Below are 19,170 nucleotides of genomic sequence, written 5' to 3'. Positions count from 1 at the left end.
TCCAAATCTATTCTAGGAAAATAGGGTAAAAATAAGATCGTATCTTCTAAAGGTTACAAGCTTAAAACAGAGTCAACTTTCCTTGTTGTTTCCTAGCTATTACATGCTTGATTATTGACAAATATGCTCTTGTTGAAATCTTCAGCTTGCTTTAAGGAATTATCCTTTATAGTATTCACATTAAAAATATTATTTAACATCTTTTAATTTTATGCATCAATCACATTAAAATATTTTTGTTTTAGTTTTTTTAATAGTTAAAATAAATCTCAAAATAAATAATGTCCTTTCATGACACCGACTTATAATTAACAAATCTGTGTGTATAGCCCTTAATTTAAACTTCCATATTTGTTAGACAAATAAGTAATTTCAAGTTGACAGAGTTGGTAGATGAAGATGGTGCTCGCAATTTCAATTGTAGTCAATTACTAGTACTTGTATGTAGTGGTATACAATTTCAGGAACATGTAACAAATATTGTATATACGATGCAAAAGTTGCATACTGTTTTGGTCATTATCTCTGACCAAAACAGTTTCACACGATTTATTTTCAATATTCACCTCTGTACAAATATTCACCTCTGTACAAAAGCATTCGGACAACTTCGCTGAATAACTGGCATTTCTTATCGGCAAATACGAGGGAAATGCGAGCCTGGTCTGCTTGTGCAACGTTTTGTTGGATTGAATATGATTTGGTGTCTGCTAGACTGGCGAGAAACCTTTGAAAGAAGATGCTCCATTTAGTTGGCCCCCTAATATTGACGGGGATAAAGGGTGAATTATGAAATGGATAAATGATTTATACCGTCTTAAACGTGTAAATTCTATAGACTTATTTTAAAAAAATAGATAAATATAAAATCTTAATAAATAAAAAATGATGGACCCTTATATTTATATTCAAATAAAATATATAAATTTTATATATTTTAAAACTGTAACTATCATTATTGTATTCTTTATATGTCAGTCCAACAAAATCAATATTATCTATTTGGCATTCCCATCAGCCTGTTACACTCAAAAGTATGAAAACTAGGGGCATTTAAATACCATCAAATATGCATGTCAGCAATTCAAAGCACCATATTTGGAGTGATCTCTAATGCGCAGCCGTGTCACGTAACACCCAGAGGAGGAAAAGCAACTGGGGGGGCCAGATGTCATGTCCCCAGCCACGACCTGTTTTAATAACAGCAATGCTACATATAAATTTCAAATAACTAACTTCCATATTTTATAATATCTCATTAAAAATAATAATTTTTTAAGATTTTGTTAAGATGAAATCTTTTTATTTCTTAATAAAAACATGTGCACACAAAATTTATCTATTTATAACTTATTCAAATCATTTATTTTTGCATAAAAGAAGAAAACAAAAGTGCCATAGAATGATAAACACTACGTTACGATCTCGTTTGGATTCAGAAAATATTTTATCTTATCTCGTCTCGTTATTATAATTTTTTTAAATTTTTATATATATTATAATAAACAATTCAATTTTTTCAAATTCTAATTTAACTTTTTTCAAATTTAAAAATAATAATAATAATATTTTATTTAATTTTTATTTTTATCTAAAATTACCTCATTTCGTCTTAAAATTTAAACCCTTCCTAAATTGTCTAGAGCAGCGAAACTGTGAAAGTCTTACAACCGAATTAGTTCGTTTATAATTTTTAATAATATAGTAGTTTTAAAATATTTAAACCCATCAAATCAAGATAAAAGTCAAACTAAAATTTTAAAAAACATATTATTTTAATCTATAATTATAAACAAATTGTCTATCATTTTTCAATTATAAGTGTATTAGAGGACCCGAATGCAATGCAAAAGTACCGTAAATAGAAAACAATTCAACCATATCTTTAGTATTTTTTTTTTTTAAATAAACGGTAATATTAATATAAATAGTCAAAGTCTAAATATATAAGATATGTAATACAAGAGATAAGACCTATATCATATCTTTGGTATAAAAAGATGTTAAGGTCGACTATGGCTCATGCCTTGAGAGGATGAAAGACAGATACGACATAAACCTGAAAACTAGAGATAAAGGAGTAGTGGGAGATATGTGAAGCGTAAGGCGTAGAGATTAAGTTCTCGTTTAAGTATTAAGATGATATAAAATAAAAGATCTATGAATAGTAATGAAAATAATTTGTAAATAATAATAAAATTATTTAAGTTGAGATGTTTTATAGAATTTTAGAAAATAAGAGAAAAAATATAAATAAAAAATATTATAAAGTTAAAATATTATTAGATATAATTTTTATTTAAAAATTTAAAAAATTTATATTTTATTTGAGAATTTAAAAAAATGATAATGTTTATATAATAATTATCTCAACAATTCAAAATAAAAATTTATTTATATTTAAATAATATTTAAATATTGAAATGAAATTTCTTTCTAACAAACCCAAAAAGGTAAAGGTTTGATCAAAGTAAGGAAACCACTTTGACTTTGCGTCCCGTGAACTTCATATTCAATCTCTCCCCTCATCAATTCTCACCGTCATGACATGGAGTAAAACTAGGTAAATGAGCTTTTAAAATTATTAAATAAAGTGGAATTTGTTCCCAAAAGACCTATAGACATAGATTTTAGTGTCAAATTACATAAATTTTAGTGTTTCTCTATTTATAGTTTCTCTATTTATTTCCTGTTCAAGTTATAGATGAAGACTCTAAATACCGTCTCTCTAGCTCTGTTGAAGCACTATACTATAGATTATTAAACAATATAAAATTTTATATATCACATTATCATCTTACTTTCATCTAATTATATAAGATGTGACATATTTATTATCATTAGATAATTTACCATTAGATAATTAAAAATTATCTAATAATAATAAATGTGTCACATCTTAATATGTTTAAAATGTTTTAAATAGCGCCTCCTTAATATATTGGCTCAAGCATTAAGGCATGTTATCTATACTTAGGTGCAGCTTATATGGATATAACTATGTCAGCTCAAAAAATAACGACTTATTTATGCCAAACATGATACACATAAATTCTCACCAATTCCTCCTGATCGTTTACAATTTTTTATTTTTATGACATTTTGCCTTTTTTTCCCTTTACTTTATAAGGGAAGAATAGATCAAGATATGCACGACCAACCTCCATAGACAAACACATCAGTACTTATAAGGCTAGAATCCTCTAAAGTCCTACCCAACAAAGTTACCAATACAGAGTAAATTAAAAAACAATCAAGAAATGATTCCAACGAATTAAACCGATCAAATGTTTATTGATTCTATGTCAAGAAATGGCCAACACAATTGGCAAATTTTAGTCAATCTATAATAGGACTGTTTTGAGGACGTTTTCCAACAGTTTGGCATGTGATGAATATTGTTGGTCTCCATTCTCACAACATTCTTAGCATGAAAAATGGTAGATTTGATAAGATCTCGATTGCAAATAGATGTTACGCGTGCTAACAACGACACATTTGATCTACGCATTCTATAAAAATTATGAATAATATTATATACAATTTTAAAATATATATGCCTATGTATTTTTTTGAATAATAATGAAATCTATCACTTAAAAAATAATTTATTTTATTGAATTTTAAATTGATATATATATTTTAAAGTAATGATGAGAACTGTATATCATAAACTGAACAAATCATTTTCAAAAACTATTTAGAGCGGTTAAAATAGAAAATATTAAATTAGAACTATTTTAATTAAAAAAAATTAAAGATGCATTATTATCCTTAAAAATAATCTACTGATCAAGTTAGTCAAAAGAAAAAAAGAAAAAAGATACCACGTGGCTCGAGGTACAAAGTGTGGTAGCCCAACGAATCCTAGGGTTGGGGATTATACGCGTCACCACACGAGAATACCCGCTGCCGCCAAAACTTTCGCGGAACTGCGCTCTCTACCTGAAGTATTGTACGTACTTGTAGAATTCCCTCGGTACTCTAGTGTCTCTTTTTACCCTTTTTTTTAATTTAAATTATACTTTTAAAAGTTTAACCGTGCACTAATTTATATATTAATATAATTTATTTATATTTAAATTTTAAATTAATATTATTTTTAATAAAATTTATTTTTAACTAATTACATCATATTAATATACAAATTAATATATAATTATACTTACGACTATATTTTCCTTTCTAATTTATTTAGTTGTTCTAACCCTCACCGCCAAATCTTTACAATTAGGGTTCGTTTAGTTTCTCCCAATTTCCAAATCCCCGAACCCTAGCCTTCAAACTAGCCGTATCGCACTCTTCTATTGCGAGATAGGGTGTTCTAATATCAGTTATAAGTTCAAATTTCATAGATCCACAGTTATTTGTTTCGTGATAGTTACCTATAAAATCGTGATAGTTGGCTGTAATTTGAAACCCACCCAGAAATCTGAGACGAGCTTGATTTCACCAATTATAATTGAGATCGAAGGCTACTTTATTTTGAGTGAGGGCACTGGACTGTTTTACGACGACTTGGGACCGATGGCGATGATCGGCGACGCGCTTCGCCAAGCGTTCATGCCGAAGCATGAGTACGAGAGCCTCCGGGAGGAAGATAAGGCGTGGGGCAAACTCCAGAGACCTTTCGTAATGGCTTCCATGGCTTTCATCTGCCTAGTACTAATTGTATGTACCATTATTAGTCTGAGCATCGTGTTCCCGCCCGACATTGGGAAGAGGCCATTTTGCAGTGATGAGAGGCTCCAGCCACTGACTATTAACACGAAAGGAGGAGGCGATTCCGATCTGTTTCCTGGCGCGTTTTATCTCACGGACCAGGAGACTGTGGATTACTACTGGATGGTCGTGTTCCTTCCCTCCATGTTAATTTTCTTCGTCTCGGTTGTCTATCTTGTTGCAGGTAATCGTGCCTCTCTTTTATTTCGTTTTTCACTGTCCTCCTTTGGAAGATCTTGATGCTAAAAATGTGTCACTTCTGGAATGGTTCCGTTTAAAGGGCATGATATGTGCAGAAAAATCTAGGTGAAAAGATAGATTCTACAGACAACAATTAACCACACGATCTGCATTTTAGACTAGGCAGTTGATATGCACGCTATAGCATTAAGACGCGCCGTCTGTGTAACATCCTAAGCTTAGCATATACTACCTAGAAGGCTCGAATAAGAATCGGGTCCAGAATATGTATAAGCCATATGTGAGATTGACAAATTATTGGGATTAAGCTCTTGGGCTACCTTATGAAAATCTTTTTCTGAGAAAGAGGACACTGTAAAGTTGTTTGCTTGGAAAACTGAGTTTCATTGTGCTCCATCCTAGGCCTAGGCTACCTAGAATGAGAATCGGGTCCAGGATGTGTATAAGCCATATGTGAGATTGTCAGATTATTGGGTTTCCAACTCTTGGGCTACCTTATGATTTTTTGAGAAAGAGGAAGTAGTTTACTTGGAATACTGAGTTTGAAACTTTATAAAAGGGCTCATGTAAGGCAATAACTATTCGATTTTATTTAAAGCTGAAGTTTCATAACGAAAAGGGAAGGTGACTGACTCATTGTTCTTGTTTTTTAATTCAAGAAAGCGCTATGGTTCTTCAAACTAATAGTGGAATTTAAAGTGCTCGTAAAACAATACTAGTGGATTGAAAAGAAATTTCAAGAAACTTTTCAGAGCAGTTTCTCTGCATGTTTGAAAGGACTCTTGCATTTCTGGAATCTGGAGTGTTGCTTAGGCATTTCTGAAATCTGCTTTCTCTATGCATAATGACTTCCAAATTTCTCATAGTTCTGGTTTTGCTGCAGGAATCACTGTTGCTTATGCTGCTCCAGCAAGACATGGGTGCTTGAAGGTAGTCGAAAATAATTACTGTACCTCAAAAAGAGGTCTGTTCTCTCTCTCTCTCTCTCTCTCTCTGTGATGCATAAATGAGATGTATCTGGCATGAGTTGTATTATTCTTTCATGCCAAATACCCCATCTCCTTTCTTTTCCAATTGTTGAATATGCCAAACAACTTGCTCTTTATAAAATGGAGTGGGAATGATCTTGATGCATTTAATATTTAAGCTGGAGTTGTCACTTGGATGTTGCCATTCTTTGAATCCTTTCCATGCTCTTCTCATATCTAATCCAAGTTATGGCTTAAAAGTCCAATGTATAAACAATTTAGCCCACCGAGTGCTGGTGTGGTGAGTTTCTCCAGAACTAGCTCCGGTATGCTTCATTTGGCCAACAAGACAGCGGAAAGAAAGAAAATTGGGAATCTTACAGCTTCTGGGATGCTCAAACTTGTTTCATCTTTCATAACAAAAGAAGACAAGTACAATGAGTTCCACTTTGGTCATACCTTTCTTCTTTCATTTGGAATACGAATCTAGGATATTTGTTTGCAATATTGTTGTAGCCTTGCTTATCTTTAGGAAACTTTTTATAAAGTTTTCTTGTGGTGATGTGAACCACAAAGTCTCTTCATGGATTACATATCAATAACAGAATATCAGCTTGGCATCTGGATTATCATAAGTTTACCTAGAGCATAGCTACACGTCCTTCCTCTTTACTTGCCTTTTTGTTCAATTTTCTGTTTCTGCAAGATAGTGGAAGGAAATTAGTGCAGTCATACCCATGGAGATGTTTACCACACACTTGGATTTATCTGAAACAGTTCCAAGTTCCAACTGTTATATTGCAATTTTTATCATTTCATTTGTTTAGTCTATGATAGGCTGAAAAACTTGGTGTTGTACGAACACCTCAAATAGGTGGTTTGAAGCTTCTTTATTGTAATTTACAGGTGGCATTCGTTGTCTCTCTCTGCTGAATACTATCTTTGCAATCATTTTTGGTCTTCTTGCATTATTTCTTGGATCAACGCTCCTCACATTAGGTAACAGCTGCTCTGTGCCCCTGTTTTGGTGCTATGAGTTCACATCATGGGGGCTGGTTATTTTGTATGGAGGAACTGCATTCTTCCTAAGAAGGAAAGCAGCTGTGATTCTCGGTGAGGTAGATTTTAGTGCTAGAAACCTTGGGCTGGAAATGTTGGAGGCTAATCCCTTGGAAGTCACACCAGAGGTGGAAAGGCGTGTTAATGAAGGGTTTAAGACATGGATGGGGTCGTCCCTCTTATCCTCTGACGAAGAAGATGAACCCGAAAGTTATCAGGAAGTGCCTCCTCCTCATATTGTTTATACCAATTCTAACAGGCAAAGAGTGTGAACTCCACGTTTTTTCCTTCTTTCTTCTTTTTCAATTATCTTATGATTTAGGCATAGAGAGTAGATGGAAATCCAGTTTGGATTATTGAATGCACCAGCTTTGTCATGATGGTTGAACGAATGCCATGCAAAACAAGATAATGCTAATTGGCTGGGGGTAAGTTCCACTGTATGAGCTGTCGGTTCATCTGTCGTCCTAGGTAAATATTATCTCAGAAATGTGGCTTGGTGATATTTTTTGTTGGTTTGATTAGCAGCTGTAATTTGGTCTTATGGTGCGCCTATTGATCATGGTGCTGTACATGTTTTAGTCTGGTAGATGGCGGTGTATATGCATTGCCTAAGGCTCCGTTTGGACATTGAAAGTATTTTATCTCATTTTATCCTCATGATTTTTTTAAACTTGCATACAAAATATAATAAATAATTTAGTTTTTTTCAAATTTCAAAACAATAATAATATTAAAAAATAATATTTTAAAAATATTTTGTTTAATTTTTATTGTTTATCTAAAATCATCTTATCTCATTTCATTATCTGAACCACAACTAATTGTGGTGGTGATGTGTACTGAACTTCTTTGATTAACTTTACACCGTTTGCTTGTGATCGATTTGCATGATATCCGGGAGACATTAGTATAACATTCCTTAACTTACTGAAGGTAAATTGCCTCTCCGGGAGGAGATCATCTCTTAACTAAATGGTGTATCGGTGATGTAATGGGATGGGGCTTGACAAAATTTTATTTACATGTAGGGCTCTTTTTTACCTCTTTTTTAAATCGATGGAAAAAAGATAAATTTAATTATTTATATTATCTTAAAACACCCCATCATGTGTGGGCCAACGGCCCAACATTCTCATTAATAGTTGAGTCTAAGAAGTGGAATATCTAATCTATTCGAATTCATACACTTCTATTCTAATATCATAAGAAATCACATTTATTCTAAAAATTTAAACGGATAGAAATAAATATATTTAATTATTTATATTTATTTAAAAGGATATCGCAGCATTTTAATAAATAAACTGGAATAAATAGAAATTGTGTAAAATGAACGGTTAAATCCCATATTTTCTCTATTGATTAGTTATAAAATAAAAAGATTTTTTAATATTTTGTTGAGTCTCACATTGCTCAAATAAAGCCTTTGTATTGCCTTGGTCTCTTATATAAATGTTGGCTTAGGAGGGTAATGCAATATAGTCTTGTGAATAAATCTAATAAATTTAAAAATTGATAACATAATTTATATATTATCAGTTTTTATTGTTATATATATAAATTTAATTTACAATTTAAATTATATAAAAATTTGAGTCCAAAAAAATATTTTTTAGATCAAAAATAATTTTTCATTAGTACTCTTGAAGTGGGCAAGGGGTTGGGCGAATGGGATGTCCACCCCTACCTCCCGGGGGGACGAAGTGCTGGGCTGAAAAGCTTTCCCCGCATGATGCGGGAAAGAGGAAGAATCCACCCCACCCCACACCATGCGGGTATCACCTCTAGTTGAGATGATTTAAGATCATTTCTAACGGCACCTAAATCAAACGCTCAGGAAATGGCATTATGGCACATCCGGATTTACTTGGATCGAGCTGCTTGTGGTCTGTGGCCTAAAGACTGGTAGGGCTAACGTTTTGGGTATTTTTGGTGTTGGATGTCTCCAACAGGCTCATCGGAGCCCAATAGCGGATGATCCATCTGTGTTTCCCAATCTAAAGTTCTACACCCTAATAAAATCTCTCCCCTGCTCGGCTCTTCCGTCTCCTCCTTCTCCGTCTCCATCGCATCAGCCAACTCGGCTGCGGAGGCCGTCCCACCGTCATCTATACAATCACAGAACGTCGTCGGGTACGACCCCAACTTCGTACCGGACTCGGTGAAGTCGTTCGTGGTGCACCTGTATAGGCACATGCGGGAGAAGAACGAGTACGAGATCCACCAGAAGTATGAGACGTCGTTCCAGACGCTGTCTGAGCGGCTCTTCAAGGACACCCCCTGGCCCTCCGTGACTCCGTCGATGCCGTGGCACACTACGTGGACAATGACGTTTTCTGCCTCCTCTACCGCGAGATGTGGTTCCGGCACTTGCGAGGCTCTCCCCGATGCTCAAGCAGAGGATCGATTCCTGGGACAATTACTGCAGCCTCTTTCACGTGGTACTCCACGGGGTCGTCAACATGCAGTTGCCCAATCAGTGGCTCTGGGACATGGTCGATGAATTTGTCTACCAGTTTCAAAGCTTTTGGCAGTATAGAGCTAAAATGAAGAACAAGACCGACCAGGAGATTGCGCTTCTCAGGCAGTATGACCAGGTGCGCGCGCGCGCGTTTTTCAATCCGTGCTCTCTGAAAATGCTAGGAGTTTTATTCTATGATTTGTTGGTAGTCGGACTCCATCTACACACCTAATAATTAATAATATCATGGTTATATATGCGTGCTTCTTTATTTTGAATTATGTTTTTTTTTTCCATTTCTGTTTTTTCTGTTTTCCAACATTGGCTGCCGAAATTGAACGATTTATATTTTTAACAGGCCTGGAACGTGTATGGTGTGCTCAACTACTTGCAAGCTCTTGTGGAGAAGTCCATGATCATTCATATTCTTGAGCAGGAGAAGGAAGGTCTAAAACAGTTTACTGTAAATGATGGGTAAGATTACGATGGTGGGAGTAAAGTCTTGAAGGTTTTGGGTTATTTCAGCATGGTGGGATTGCTGCGAGTTCATTGTCTTTTAGGCGATTATCATACTGGTTTAAGGTGCTTACTTCCAATTGACATTAGTCAACAAGGCGTCTACACAATTGTAATAGGAAGTCACATTACCACCATATATCATTTTGGATTTGCCAATCTTATGTTGCGCAGGTACATTAATCAATTGCTTTGTCCGTTAGTTTTTTTTTTTTTTTCAATACCTTGTACATATTAGGTTTTAAGGTGCTTTGTCTTTTTATCTGTAACTGTTTCGATGTATTTGAGGTGTATTCTGTTGTTTCTTGTCTAATGACGCGTAGCTCTCTGCCGTTTGTTCTCATCTTTAATATCCATCCTTTTAGTTTTAGCTTTGTTTCATTTCTTTTTCCTCTCTTTGAAATTCTTGAATAAAATGTTGGATTCCTGCTGGTGCCCTTTTCAGGTTCTTTTAAGCTTGATGTTATAAGTCATGGATGGTTGCCCTATTTCTCAAATCTGAAAAAAGTATGAGAACGCTTTAAATTGTTTGTTGAAAGTATGGTTTTAAATTTTAAGGAAAGCTTTCATAGGAATCTGAGCTTCACTTGGTCAGATGTGCAAGAAAATTTAATCACTTGCCGAATGCACTTGTTTCTTATATTCTACTAGAGGCTCTTCCAAACTTCTGTTACCCCTAGTTTTTTAGAACTTGTAGCCGTTATGTACAGCCTCGCCTAATTTTTCAGATTATGTTGCTCTCCCATTATTTCATCTCAAAACACCTGCAACATTTTAGATTAGAAGGGCTCATTGACAAGTAAAATATGGGCCAAAAATCTTCAGTCGTAGGAAATTCTGATGGTAAAGGAGTTTGTATGTGTGGGTGGACCTCATAAATAAGCGTAAAAATAAAACCGAATTACTTTCATTTAAAATGTTCTTGGTATGCCTTCCGTGAATTTATAATTTTGTTTTTCAGTCGTCTCCATACGTTTTTTCCGTTTTACCAATGAACTATAGTCCGCTTGATCTTTTTCCTCTTCATACGAATGAAGTTGGAGTGTGAGGATGTGGATTCAAGACTCATTGGGTGCGTACATAACTTACCATGAACTGTGACTTTTCTTTACAGGTATGTGGAGTCAATTCGGGAATTCAATAAGATTCTTTTGTACATTTACAAGACTAAGCAATATCATCAAAAGTTTCCACAGTATGAGCAGATACTGAAGAAAAATGAGCAGATGTATGCCTTACTGGCAATTTGCCTTTCATTTTGTCCCCAGGTGAACCTTGTTAATGAAATTGTGAACTCTCAGTTGCGGGAGAAGTATGGTGAAAAGATAATCAGAATGTAAAGATACGATGATGAGCTCTTCTCATATGCATGCCCTAAGTTCATTACCCCTTCGGCTCCAAGTTTTGAGGAGCCGCTTGTAAATTACAACCAGGTGTTTACTTTTTGTTGGAGCCTGTGTACTTTGAAAAGATTTAGACTTAACTGTGAATCTCTTTTAGTATTTTCTGTTTTCAATTTCCAGTTGTCACACAAAATTTTGAGATTAGAGAAAAGATATATGCTTGTCTGAAATTTTTAATGATTGATCTTTGACCAGGAAAGTTTTTGCATGTGAAAGAAAGATGGTCAGTTTGGGAAATTTCTCATGAAAACTAGTATTGAATGTTTTGATAATTGTTATCTGACCTATTCGGTACGTTTGGTTGTGTATTTGCTCTCTCTCTCTGATTTTACCAAATAAATTTATTTCTTGCAGGATGCCTGTAGGCTTCAGTTGAAACTATTTCTGTATGAAGTGAAGCAACAACAGTTATTATCAGGCGTCAGGACCTTCTTGAAAGTGTATTCAACCATCACCCTTGGGAAGCTTGCAAATTATATGGAAGTTGATGAGCCTACGTTGAGGTATTTCGTGAGGAGTTCGTCGTAGGCTGAAATATGTCAGTTCCTTTGTGTAATAATACGTAAAAACAACGTAAATATGTGAAAACACCGTGTTCAGCTTTTTTCTGTTGTGTCTCACAGGGCTATCTTGATGACGTACAAGCATAAGACACATGCTGTTGATGGTGATGGAAAAATCGTATCCAATGCTGATGTGGATTTCTACACTGGTGACGTATGTTTGTTTGATTACTACAGACATTTTATTTCTTACATTACTCTTTTAGGTTGAAATTGTCCAACCGCATATTTGTGCTTCTTGAATTTATGAGATGGCTGAACTTAAAAGATAAGTTTGAGCTCGTTTGTGGAATTTTTTGGAAATAAACATAAAATGTGATAGTCAAACTAAGCGTAGTAGTTGTCAGCTAAAGTGATGCCCTTACCCTTCACTTTCCTGTATCAACCCACGCACATTTAACACAGGTGGATTACTAATAATTACACGTCTGTAAAAAACTGACTGCAGGCTGTGAAAAGATTTGGTGACTTTGTATTGGCCTTCGCTTGACATCCCTGCCAGTTTAAAGTTCCTTTGGTATTTGTTATATGTGTGTTGATGTTTAACTTCAGCCTGCTTACTTAAGTTAATGTACTAAAGCTAAACATAGAATCCCCAAAGCCAAACAAGCTCAGGGTATTGAAAATTGGAAGATTTTTAGAAGAGCCTCTCCCCTTAAGGGTGCTGCAAGTCACCTTTTCATACAGCTGCAGGACAGGATTTGTGTTGTTGAATCCAAACCAGCTAAGGGATATGGAGATCACTTCTTGCGTCAGATTGTGAAGGTATATCAATTGTATTGCTGTTAGCCGTTTTTTCTGACATTCCAACTCGATTTGTTTTTTTATTTTACTAGATGTTTTTATGGTAACAGCTCGAAGGGGTGATCAATGATATGGACAAGGATAAAGCTGGACTGAGGTACCCATCCCCTTCTAGTAATGGACCCCGTGGTCTTTCCATTTGTTCTTTTCACTTCTTATGGTACCGGGCAAATTTGTTTCCTTTTTCCTTGTTTATAATTTTCCTGCATTTTCTGATTAGTGGATGCGGTTAGCTGTTAAATATGTGGTTGAAATGAGTAGTGCTTTTCTTGTAAGCAAAAAAGGATCGACTATGTACATGCATGTATGTATGATGTGCATGGGGACGGAAGAAGTGTTGTCCTGTGTTTGTCAGCATGCTGCTGAGGATACCAGATAGTGCTCCAGGCAACGTTTTTGTACAGTTGAACGTTTGCTGAGGGTCCACGCCAGGACAAATGTGCAGACAAGTGTGAAGTCTTGTGCAGGGAAAATCTAATACCAAGACCAATAGAAGAAAAATCATAATTAATCCTTGAATGTGATGTATGGAACTGCTTTTGAGACGTAAACAGTAGTGCTAACCTCAAATGCCACTTGTCTAGATGATTTTGAACTTGAAGCCCAATGTTGTATGTGCCCAACTCCCCATCTATTAAACTTTGAAATCCTGAATTCCTTTCACAGCATTATTTCCCTATAGATAATTATAACCAAACTCGTGTAGAAGATAATAATAAAAGAACCGTAGGAGTTTAGGCCGATGAATCCACTCATCCGTGTACGGAAGGATTGCAAGAAATATCTTTAGATCTTACAATAAATAGATTGGTGAGATGTTTTGATGGGACAATTTACAAACTTCATTGGTAGTTTGGTTGACAGAGAATAACTAATTTGGAGAAAAATAATTGAGCTTCGTCCAAACGGTTCCATTTATTCTTTTAATTTTATTTTAAAGGCAAATCCACTTTTGACCATTGCAAGATTTGACTGAAGTTATAGCTTGCATAGGATTGTGGATGAAGATGAAATAAGAATTTTTTTTACTTTTTTATTTTTTTGTCGGTTTGTCTTGGAGTGTGCGCAAGTTTATCCTTAAAATTCCCCTGTCCCAAAAAAAAAAAAAAAAAAAAGTTTATCCTTAAAATTCCAAACAGAAGATACGCTTGGGTTTTTGTCGTGTAATTCAGCCTCGATTAAAGTGCCAGTGCCAGAATAGTTCTCCTTTGTCACCTGTCGGGGTCCAACTTATCCTCTAATCTGAACTGTTGCCTTCGCCGGAGGAAGGAGGGCTGCTTTGTCATTATCCTTAAAAAATATAAATAACGAAAATATAACATTTATTTGTCGGAGGACAAAAATATAGAGATGGTAAGAGAAAATAAATTAAAAATACACCGTGAAAAGACAGAATAACAAGGGTCCAACTTATGGAAACACGTCACCACGTAACAACTTCCATCGCTCGCCGCGTAAGAATCGGCAAACCCTTTTGGTTTTTTAATCCTTCCTCCCCGCAATATAAAATGCAAAGCATGCAACGGTCCCCAGCACAAACAAACACGCGCCCCCTAGAAGAAACCGAGTTGTATTTTAAAGCAAATCTTTTCAATAGAAAGTGGGTTGGGGTCCAAAATGCGCCCACAGGTAACGTCAACCGAAGCCCATTGTATTGGTACCCCTCGTGCTTTTTCTTCATCAACCGATCGGAGGTTGAACACTCTGGTGAGACACCTTATTGCCCCATCGCTCCTGTTGGACTCTCAGATTCGGAACGATACCATGTCTGCCTCTCCCACCTCCGGCTTTCATGCCGATTCCGTCTTCGCTCACATCGATCGCGCTCCCGAAGATCCCATCCTCGGGGTACTCTCTCTCTCTCTCTCTCTCTCTCTCTCTCTTTCCCCGTCTGTTCGCACAGAAAACAGCGGGAAACTTGAGAAGATTAATTTTGCGGAACTTGTGATAGTTCGATTCCACAAGATTCATGTACTACATTAAAAAAAAAAAAAAAAACTGTGATCGACCGATAGAAAACGAGTTCCATGTTTTGTTGCGATTGAAATGACTTTTTCGGTTTTTTATTTTCGGCTTGTGGATGTCGATCCCAAAATCTGGAGACCTTGAGATCTCCAAAAATTTTTGCTGACTCTCACGCTAATCCATAATTTCGCAGCAGCAGCAAAAGAGTGTAGAGAATCTGAACTGATTTAACTTCAATTTTAACCATTGGTTTCTTACAATTAGTTTCAATCTTAATCTCATTTTACACACGTGTGTATATAAATATATTCTATTGATTGGTGTTATGAATTTTAAATCGCCGCGGATGTTGAGCAAAAACTCTTAGACTTGACTTTTCTTTCTGTTTGTTTCGATAATAATCTAATCATGTATCTTGTTTGATCAATAGGTAACTGTTGCATATAACAAAGATCCAAGCCCCATTAAGCTGAATTTGGGAGTTGGCGCTTACCGGACCGAGGTGATTTTATCTTTTCATGGACATATTTCACATACTGTTATTGAAGATTTGTTGAACAAGAACCACCGTATTTCGTTGATTGCATATGCAGACTTGTTTTCCAAACTCGATGTTTGGACGCTGTGAATATATTGGGCAAGCGTAATGATTGCATGTGGCGTAATTTATTTTAGATAAACAATTTGAAGGAATACGATTGGTCTGAAATGTTAGGCTTCATAAGATTTTATATCTTTATGAAATGTTGCTAAGCTAGCAGAATCAATGGCATAACAGGAAGGAAAACCTCTTGTTCTGAATGTAGTGAGACAAGCAGAGCAGCAGCTTGTTAATGACAGGTAAGGTATTTTATGGTTATCGGTGTGATTTTAATACTGCGCAAAACAGTGATTGAAAAGGAATTTTCTTGATGTCCAGGTCACGCGTGAAGGAATATCTTCCGATTGTTGGACTAGCAGACTTCAACAAATTGAGTGCTAAACTCATTCTTGGTGCTGACAGGTATGGCTGCCTAATATTTAGGAGGCAAATTAGATCTAGTATTCTATATCATGTTGTTTAATTTAAGAGGTTGCTTTGTTCCCCTTTGCCTGACTATTTTTTCTTTTTATTTTAATTTTTTGGTGATGGATATAGCCCTGCCGTTCAAGAGAACAGGGTTACAACTGTCCAATGCTTGTCTGGTACTGGCTCATTGAGAGTCGGTGGTGAATTTTTGGCCAGACATTATCATCAAGTAAAGTGTTCGCTTGACAATTCTTTCCTGAGCTATTATAATCTGATCATAATATGGCATCATATTAACCTTATCATCTACTTTACCATGCAGCGCACAATATATATTCCCCTGCCAACATGGGGAAACCATCCAAAAGTATTTACTCTAGCAGGCCTATCTGTGAAAACTTACCGCTATTATGATCCAGCAACACGCGGGCTGAACTTCCAAGGTTTGGCGCTATCCTATTTACAAGTCATGAATATTTATTATAAATATAATTTGATGTTTTCCGTAATCAGCATTTGCTTGTATTTATCTTACCTGCCTCTTATTTAATTTTTTTTAATCATAAGTTGTTTGTTTAGGTTGATATGTAACTTCTATATATATATTTTTTATAAGTATATATATGATATATATTTATATATATAAGTGTCACGGTGTGTTTATGATTCTATTGAATATGTAAATGGCATATTTCTTTTTCATGGTTAGACACTACTTTACTGTTGCTAACAGGCCTCCTAGAAGACCTTGGTTCTGCCCCATCTGGAGCTATTGTGTTGCTCCATGCATGTGCACACAACCCCACTGGTGTTGATCCAACCATTCAGCAGTGGGAGCAGATCAGGCAGCTGATGAGATCAAAAAGTTTATTGCCTTTCTTCGACAGTGCTTATCAAGTACGAATCTGTGTTTGCAAGAAAGATAACTTCCCTCTAACTAGGATTCAAATTCCTTTTCATTGTTTAACATCATTCCATCTCATGAACTCAAATCATTATTTTGATATTAAAGGGTTTTGCAAGTGGAAGTCTGGATGCAGATGCACAGCCAGTTCGTATGTTTGTTGCTGATGGTGGTGAATGCCTTGTAGCTCAGAGTTATGCCAAGAACATGGGACTCTATGGTGAACGTGTTGGCGCCTTGAGCATAGTAAGACTTTGTTACACATCCTACTGTTAACTCTTCATACCTTTTAGTTGATGGTGTTTGGATTGTATGGGTGTATGAGTTCTGTTTACCTAGAAACAACAATGTTTATGACTTCGTAGTTTTGATTCTTCAGCACATTGTTGCTTGTTACTTCTGTTGCTTAATTTTTAGTGCTTTTGTCCATCTATTTGATTGCTTCTGTCTAGTAGTAATTGTGATGAAAATTTATATCGGATCAAATTTATGCTTCTTACATCTGGTGTTTGTTCACCAGGTGGATGTCCATCTTTCCTCGAATTGTTCTTTTCTCAATTTTATATGTGAATGTAGGTTTGCAAGACAGCTGATGTTGCAAGCAGGGTTGAAAGCCAGCTTAAACTTGTCATCAGACCAATGTATTCAAACCCACCCATTCATGGTGCATCTATTGTGGCTACAATCCTCAAGGACAGGTAATCATTCTAAGCGTGACAAGATACCTGGCTAACACAATGAGGTGGAGGATTGACTTAAAAGTATTGGGATAATGTGATAGCTTCCACTAGTTGTTTATTTTGTATTTTTTTCTGTTGCCTGCATAAAATGTTTGTCACTCTCAGGGACATGTACAATGAATGGACAATTGAATTGAAGGCAATGGCTGACCGTATTATCAGCATGCGCCAGAAACTTTTTGATGCCTTGCGCGCTAGAGGTGGGTCTTTTTATATTTTTGTTCCCGTGGTCTGAATGATTGTATGCCTTTTAATTGTGTTTAAAATATGTGCATAGCGCATGCATCTATTTCACGCATTCTATTTGGCAGGTACACCAGGGGACTGGAGTCATATTATTAAGCAGATCGGAATGTTTACTTTCACTGGATTGAACTCGGAACAAGTTGCTTTCATGACAAAAGAATACCACATATACATGACTTCTGATGGGTAAGAAGCTTCAGTTCCCAAGGGGGTCCAGTATAAAGAGAATTTCTCTATTTATTCTTTTCTTTCACTCATTTTCTCAAGTACTTCCCCAAACCATGCTTATGTTTATTATAAATGGTAATGGTACTCCAACCTTTCCCAGAACTCTTGCTTCCCAGGCATTAGTATTTTGTTCCGTTACGGTCTTCCTCTCCCCAAGCACATTCGTCAGTATAAAAATAGAACTCTTAAAAGGCTATAGGAATATGAGATGATTTCAAATCGAATCAAATTCTTGCTTCTTTACATTATGCAGGAGAATTAGCATGGCAGGCCTGAGCTCCAAGACGGTCCCCCATCTTGCAGATGCAATTCATGCAGCAGTTACTCGCGTGGTCTGATTCTTTTGCTGACCTAGCGAGACTCTGGAAGGCCTCTCCCCACATCGGGGGACTCTTTCCCATTTTGCTATTTTGTTGTAATAATGGCTACCTCAAGTACTGATTGGTTAAAGCTGTCAGTGTTTCGCAGTTGAGGTAATCTCAAGAGATAATTGGTTTTGAGCTTTAAACTCTGCCTCTAGGCTACGTATTTTTACAGCTTGTATTTGTAGCCATGTTGCGTTCTATTATAGTCCCTCCTTTTCCTCTATATCCTTAACAAAATATGGAAGAAACCATTAAGAAGATTAAGGGCCTCTTTGGGATTGTATAAGGGGTCTTAAAAAGTGCTAAAATAGTCTCAAAAACTCGTTAATAATAAAATTAGATTGTTTGGTTGTTGCATATTAAAAAATTTTTTAATCTCAAAAAAATTAAAAAGTGTGTTTCTATACTTTTTCTCAAACATGGTTTTCTGAAATTGCAAAATGTAGTTACAATTTTAAAGACTCAATAAGCAAAATACCCATTCAACTTTCAGGTAGTTATAGTTTTGCCTTTTACTTTTTATCCAGGATATTTACAAAATTAAATAACATTTGTTTTATTATTTATATCCCAAAATGTATTTTTTTATATTATTTTCAAACAAATACAACATATTTAAAATTGTTTGACATATTGTTATAAAATGGTAAACAGTTTTTAAATAGTTAAAAATTATATTATCCACCTTAGTCCCAAAAATGCAATATACAATTTTGTTAACAAGTCTCGTAAATTGTAATATATATTTATATATAAATAAAAATAAAAATATTTATAAATGTAAAAATATAAGTGGGGGAGGGCGGGGGAAATGCAGGTAAGGTTGGCCCTACTGCCCTGTTAGGCGGTAAAATGCAGGGCCGGTGGGCCTGCCATCTGCATTTGGCAGATGGGGTCCACTCCGCCCATGTGGAGGTGAGGCCGGGCAGTGGGTTGCAGGGCCCCACTGCCACCCCTAGGCTACACCAAGCTTATACCGGCCGAGTGCTTCGCCAATATGGGAAAAAAGATGG

At 35.6% G+C, this 19,170-nt stretch overlaps 2 protein-coding genes and 1 pseudogene across 2 annotated transcripts; all 3 read left to right on the top strand.

Moving 5' to 3' along the window:
- Positions 1 to 4,187: 4,187 nt before the first annotated feature.
- Positions 4,188 to 7,623, top strand: LOC122319034. The gene is made up of 3 exons (XM_043136898.1): positions 4,188 to 4,906; positions 5,807 to 5,887; positions 6,798 to 7,623. The coding sequence occupies exons 1-3, from the start codon at positions 4,528 to 4,530 to the stop codon at positions 7,220 to 7,222; spliced, it is 885 nt and encodes a 294-aa protein (XP_042992832.1). The 5' UTR covers positions 4,188 to 4,527; the 3' UTR covers positions 7,223 to 7,623.
- A 1,314-nt stretch (positions 7,624 to 8,937) lies between these two features.
- Positions 8,938 to 13,368, top strand: LOC122318685 (annotated as a pseudogene).
- Positions 13,369 to 14,233: 865 nt separating this feature from the next.
- LOC122319033 (aspartate aminotransferase, cytoplasmic) lies at positions 14,234 to 18,380 on the top strand. The gene is made up of 12 exons (XM_043136896.1): positions 14,234 to 14,548; positions 15,096 to 15,167; positions 15,444 to 15,505; positions 15,585 to 15,668; positions 15,804 to 15,903; positions 15,997 to 16,117; positions 16,408 to 16,571; positions 16,687 to 16,824; positions 17,155 to 17,276; positions 17,424 to 17,518; positions 17,630 to 17,750; positions 18,046 to 18,380. Exons 1-12 carry the CDS (start codon positions 14,318 to 14,320, stop codon positions 18,128 to 18,130), a joined length of 1,395 nt encoding a protein of 464 aa, XP_042992830.1. The 5' UTR covers positions 14,234 to 14,317; the 3' UTR covers positions 18,131 to 18,380.
- Positions 18,381 to 19,170: the final 790 nt, after the last annotated feature.

This window comes from Carya illinoinensis, chromosome 8 (genome assembly GCF_018687715.1).
Source record: "Carya illinoinensis cultivar Pawnee chromosome 8, C.illinoinensisPawnee_v1, whole genome shotgun sequence".
Classification (NCBI taxonomy): domain Eukaryota; kingdom Viridiplantae; phylum Streptophyta; class Magnoliopsida; order Fagales; family Juglandaceae; genus Carya; species Carya illinoinensis.
Note: the sequence above shows the minus strand (reverse complement) of the source record. Positions and strands in the feature narration are given on the sequence as shown.

What these genes read in the sequence shown, in the direction of transcription:
- LOC122319034 (XM_043136898.1), top strand. Translation starts at nt 4,528, where the DNA reads ATGGCGATGATCGGCGACGCGCTTCGCCAAGCGTTCATGCCGAAGCAT. An exon ending in GGTTGTCTATCTTGTTGCAG is followed by an intron (nt 4,907 to 5,806) that starts GTAATCGTGCCT and finishes GTTTTGCTGCAG; the next exon opens with GAATCACTGTTGCTTATGCT. An exon ending in TTACTGTACCTCAAAAAGAG is followed by an intron (nt 5,888 to 6,797) that starts GTCTGTTCTCTC and finishes TGTAATTTACAG; the next exon opens with GTGGCATTCGTTGTCTCTCT.
- LOC122319033 (XM_043136896.1), top strand. Translation starts at nt 14,318, where the DNA reads ATGCGCCCACAGGTAACGTCAACCGAAGCCCATTGTATTGGTACCCCT. An exon ending in CAGCAGCTTGTTAATGACAG is followed by an intron (nt 15,506 to 15,584) that starts GTAAGGTATTTT and finishes CTTGATGTCCAG; the next exon opens with GTCACGCGTGAAGGAATATC. An exon ending in ATATACATGACTTCTGATGG is followed by an intron (nt 17,751 to 18,045) that starts GTAAGAAGCTTC and finishes TACATTATGCAG; the next exon opens with GAGAATTAGCATGGCAGGCC.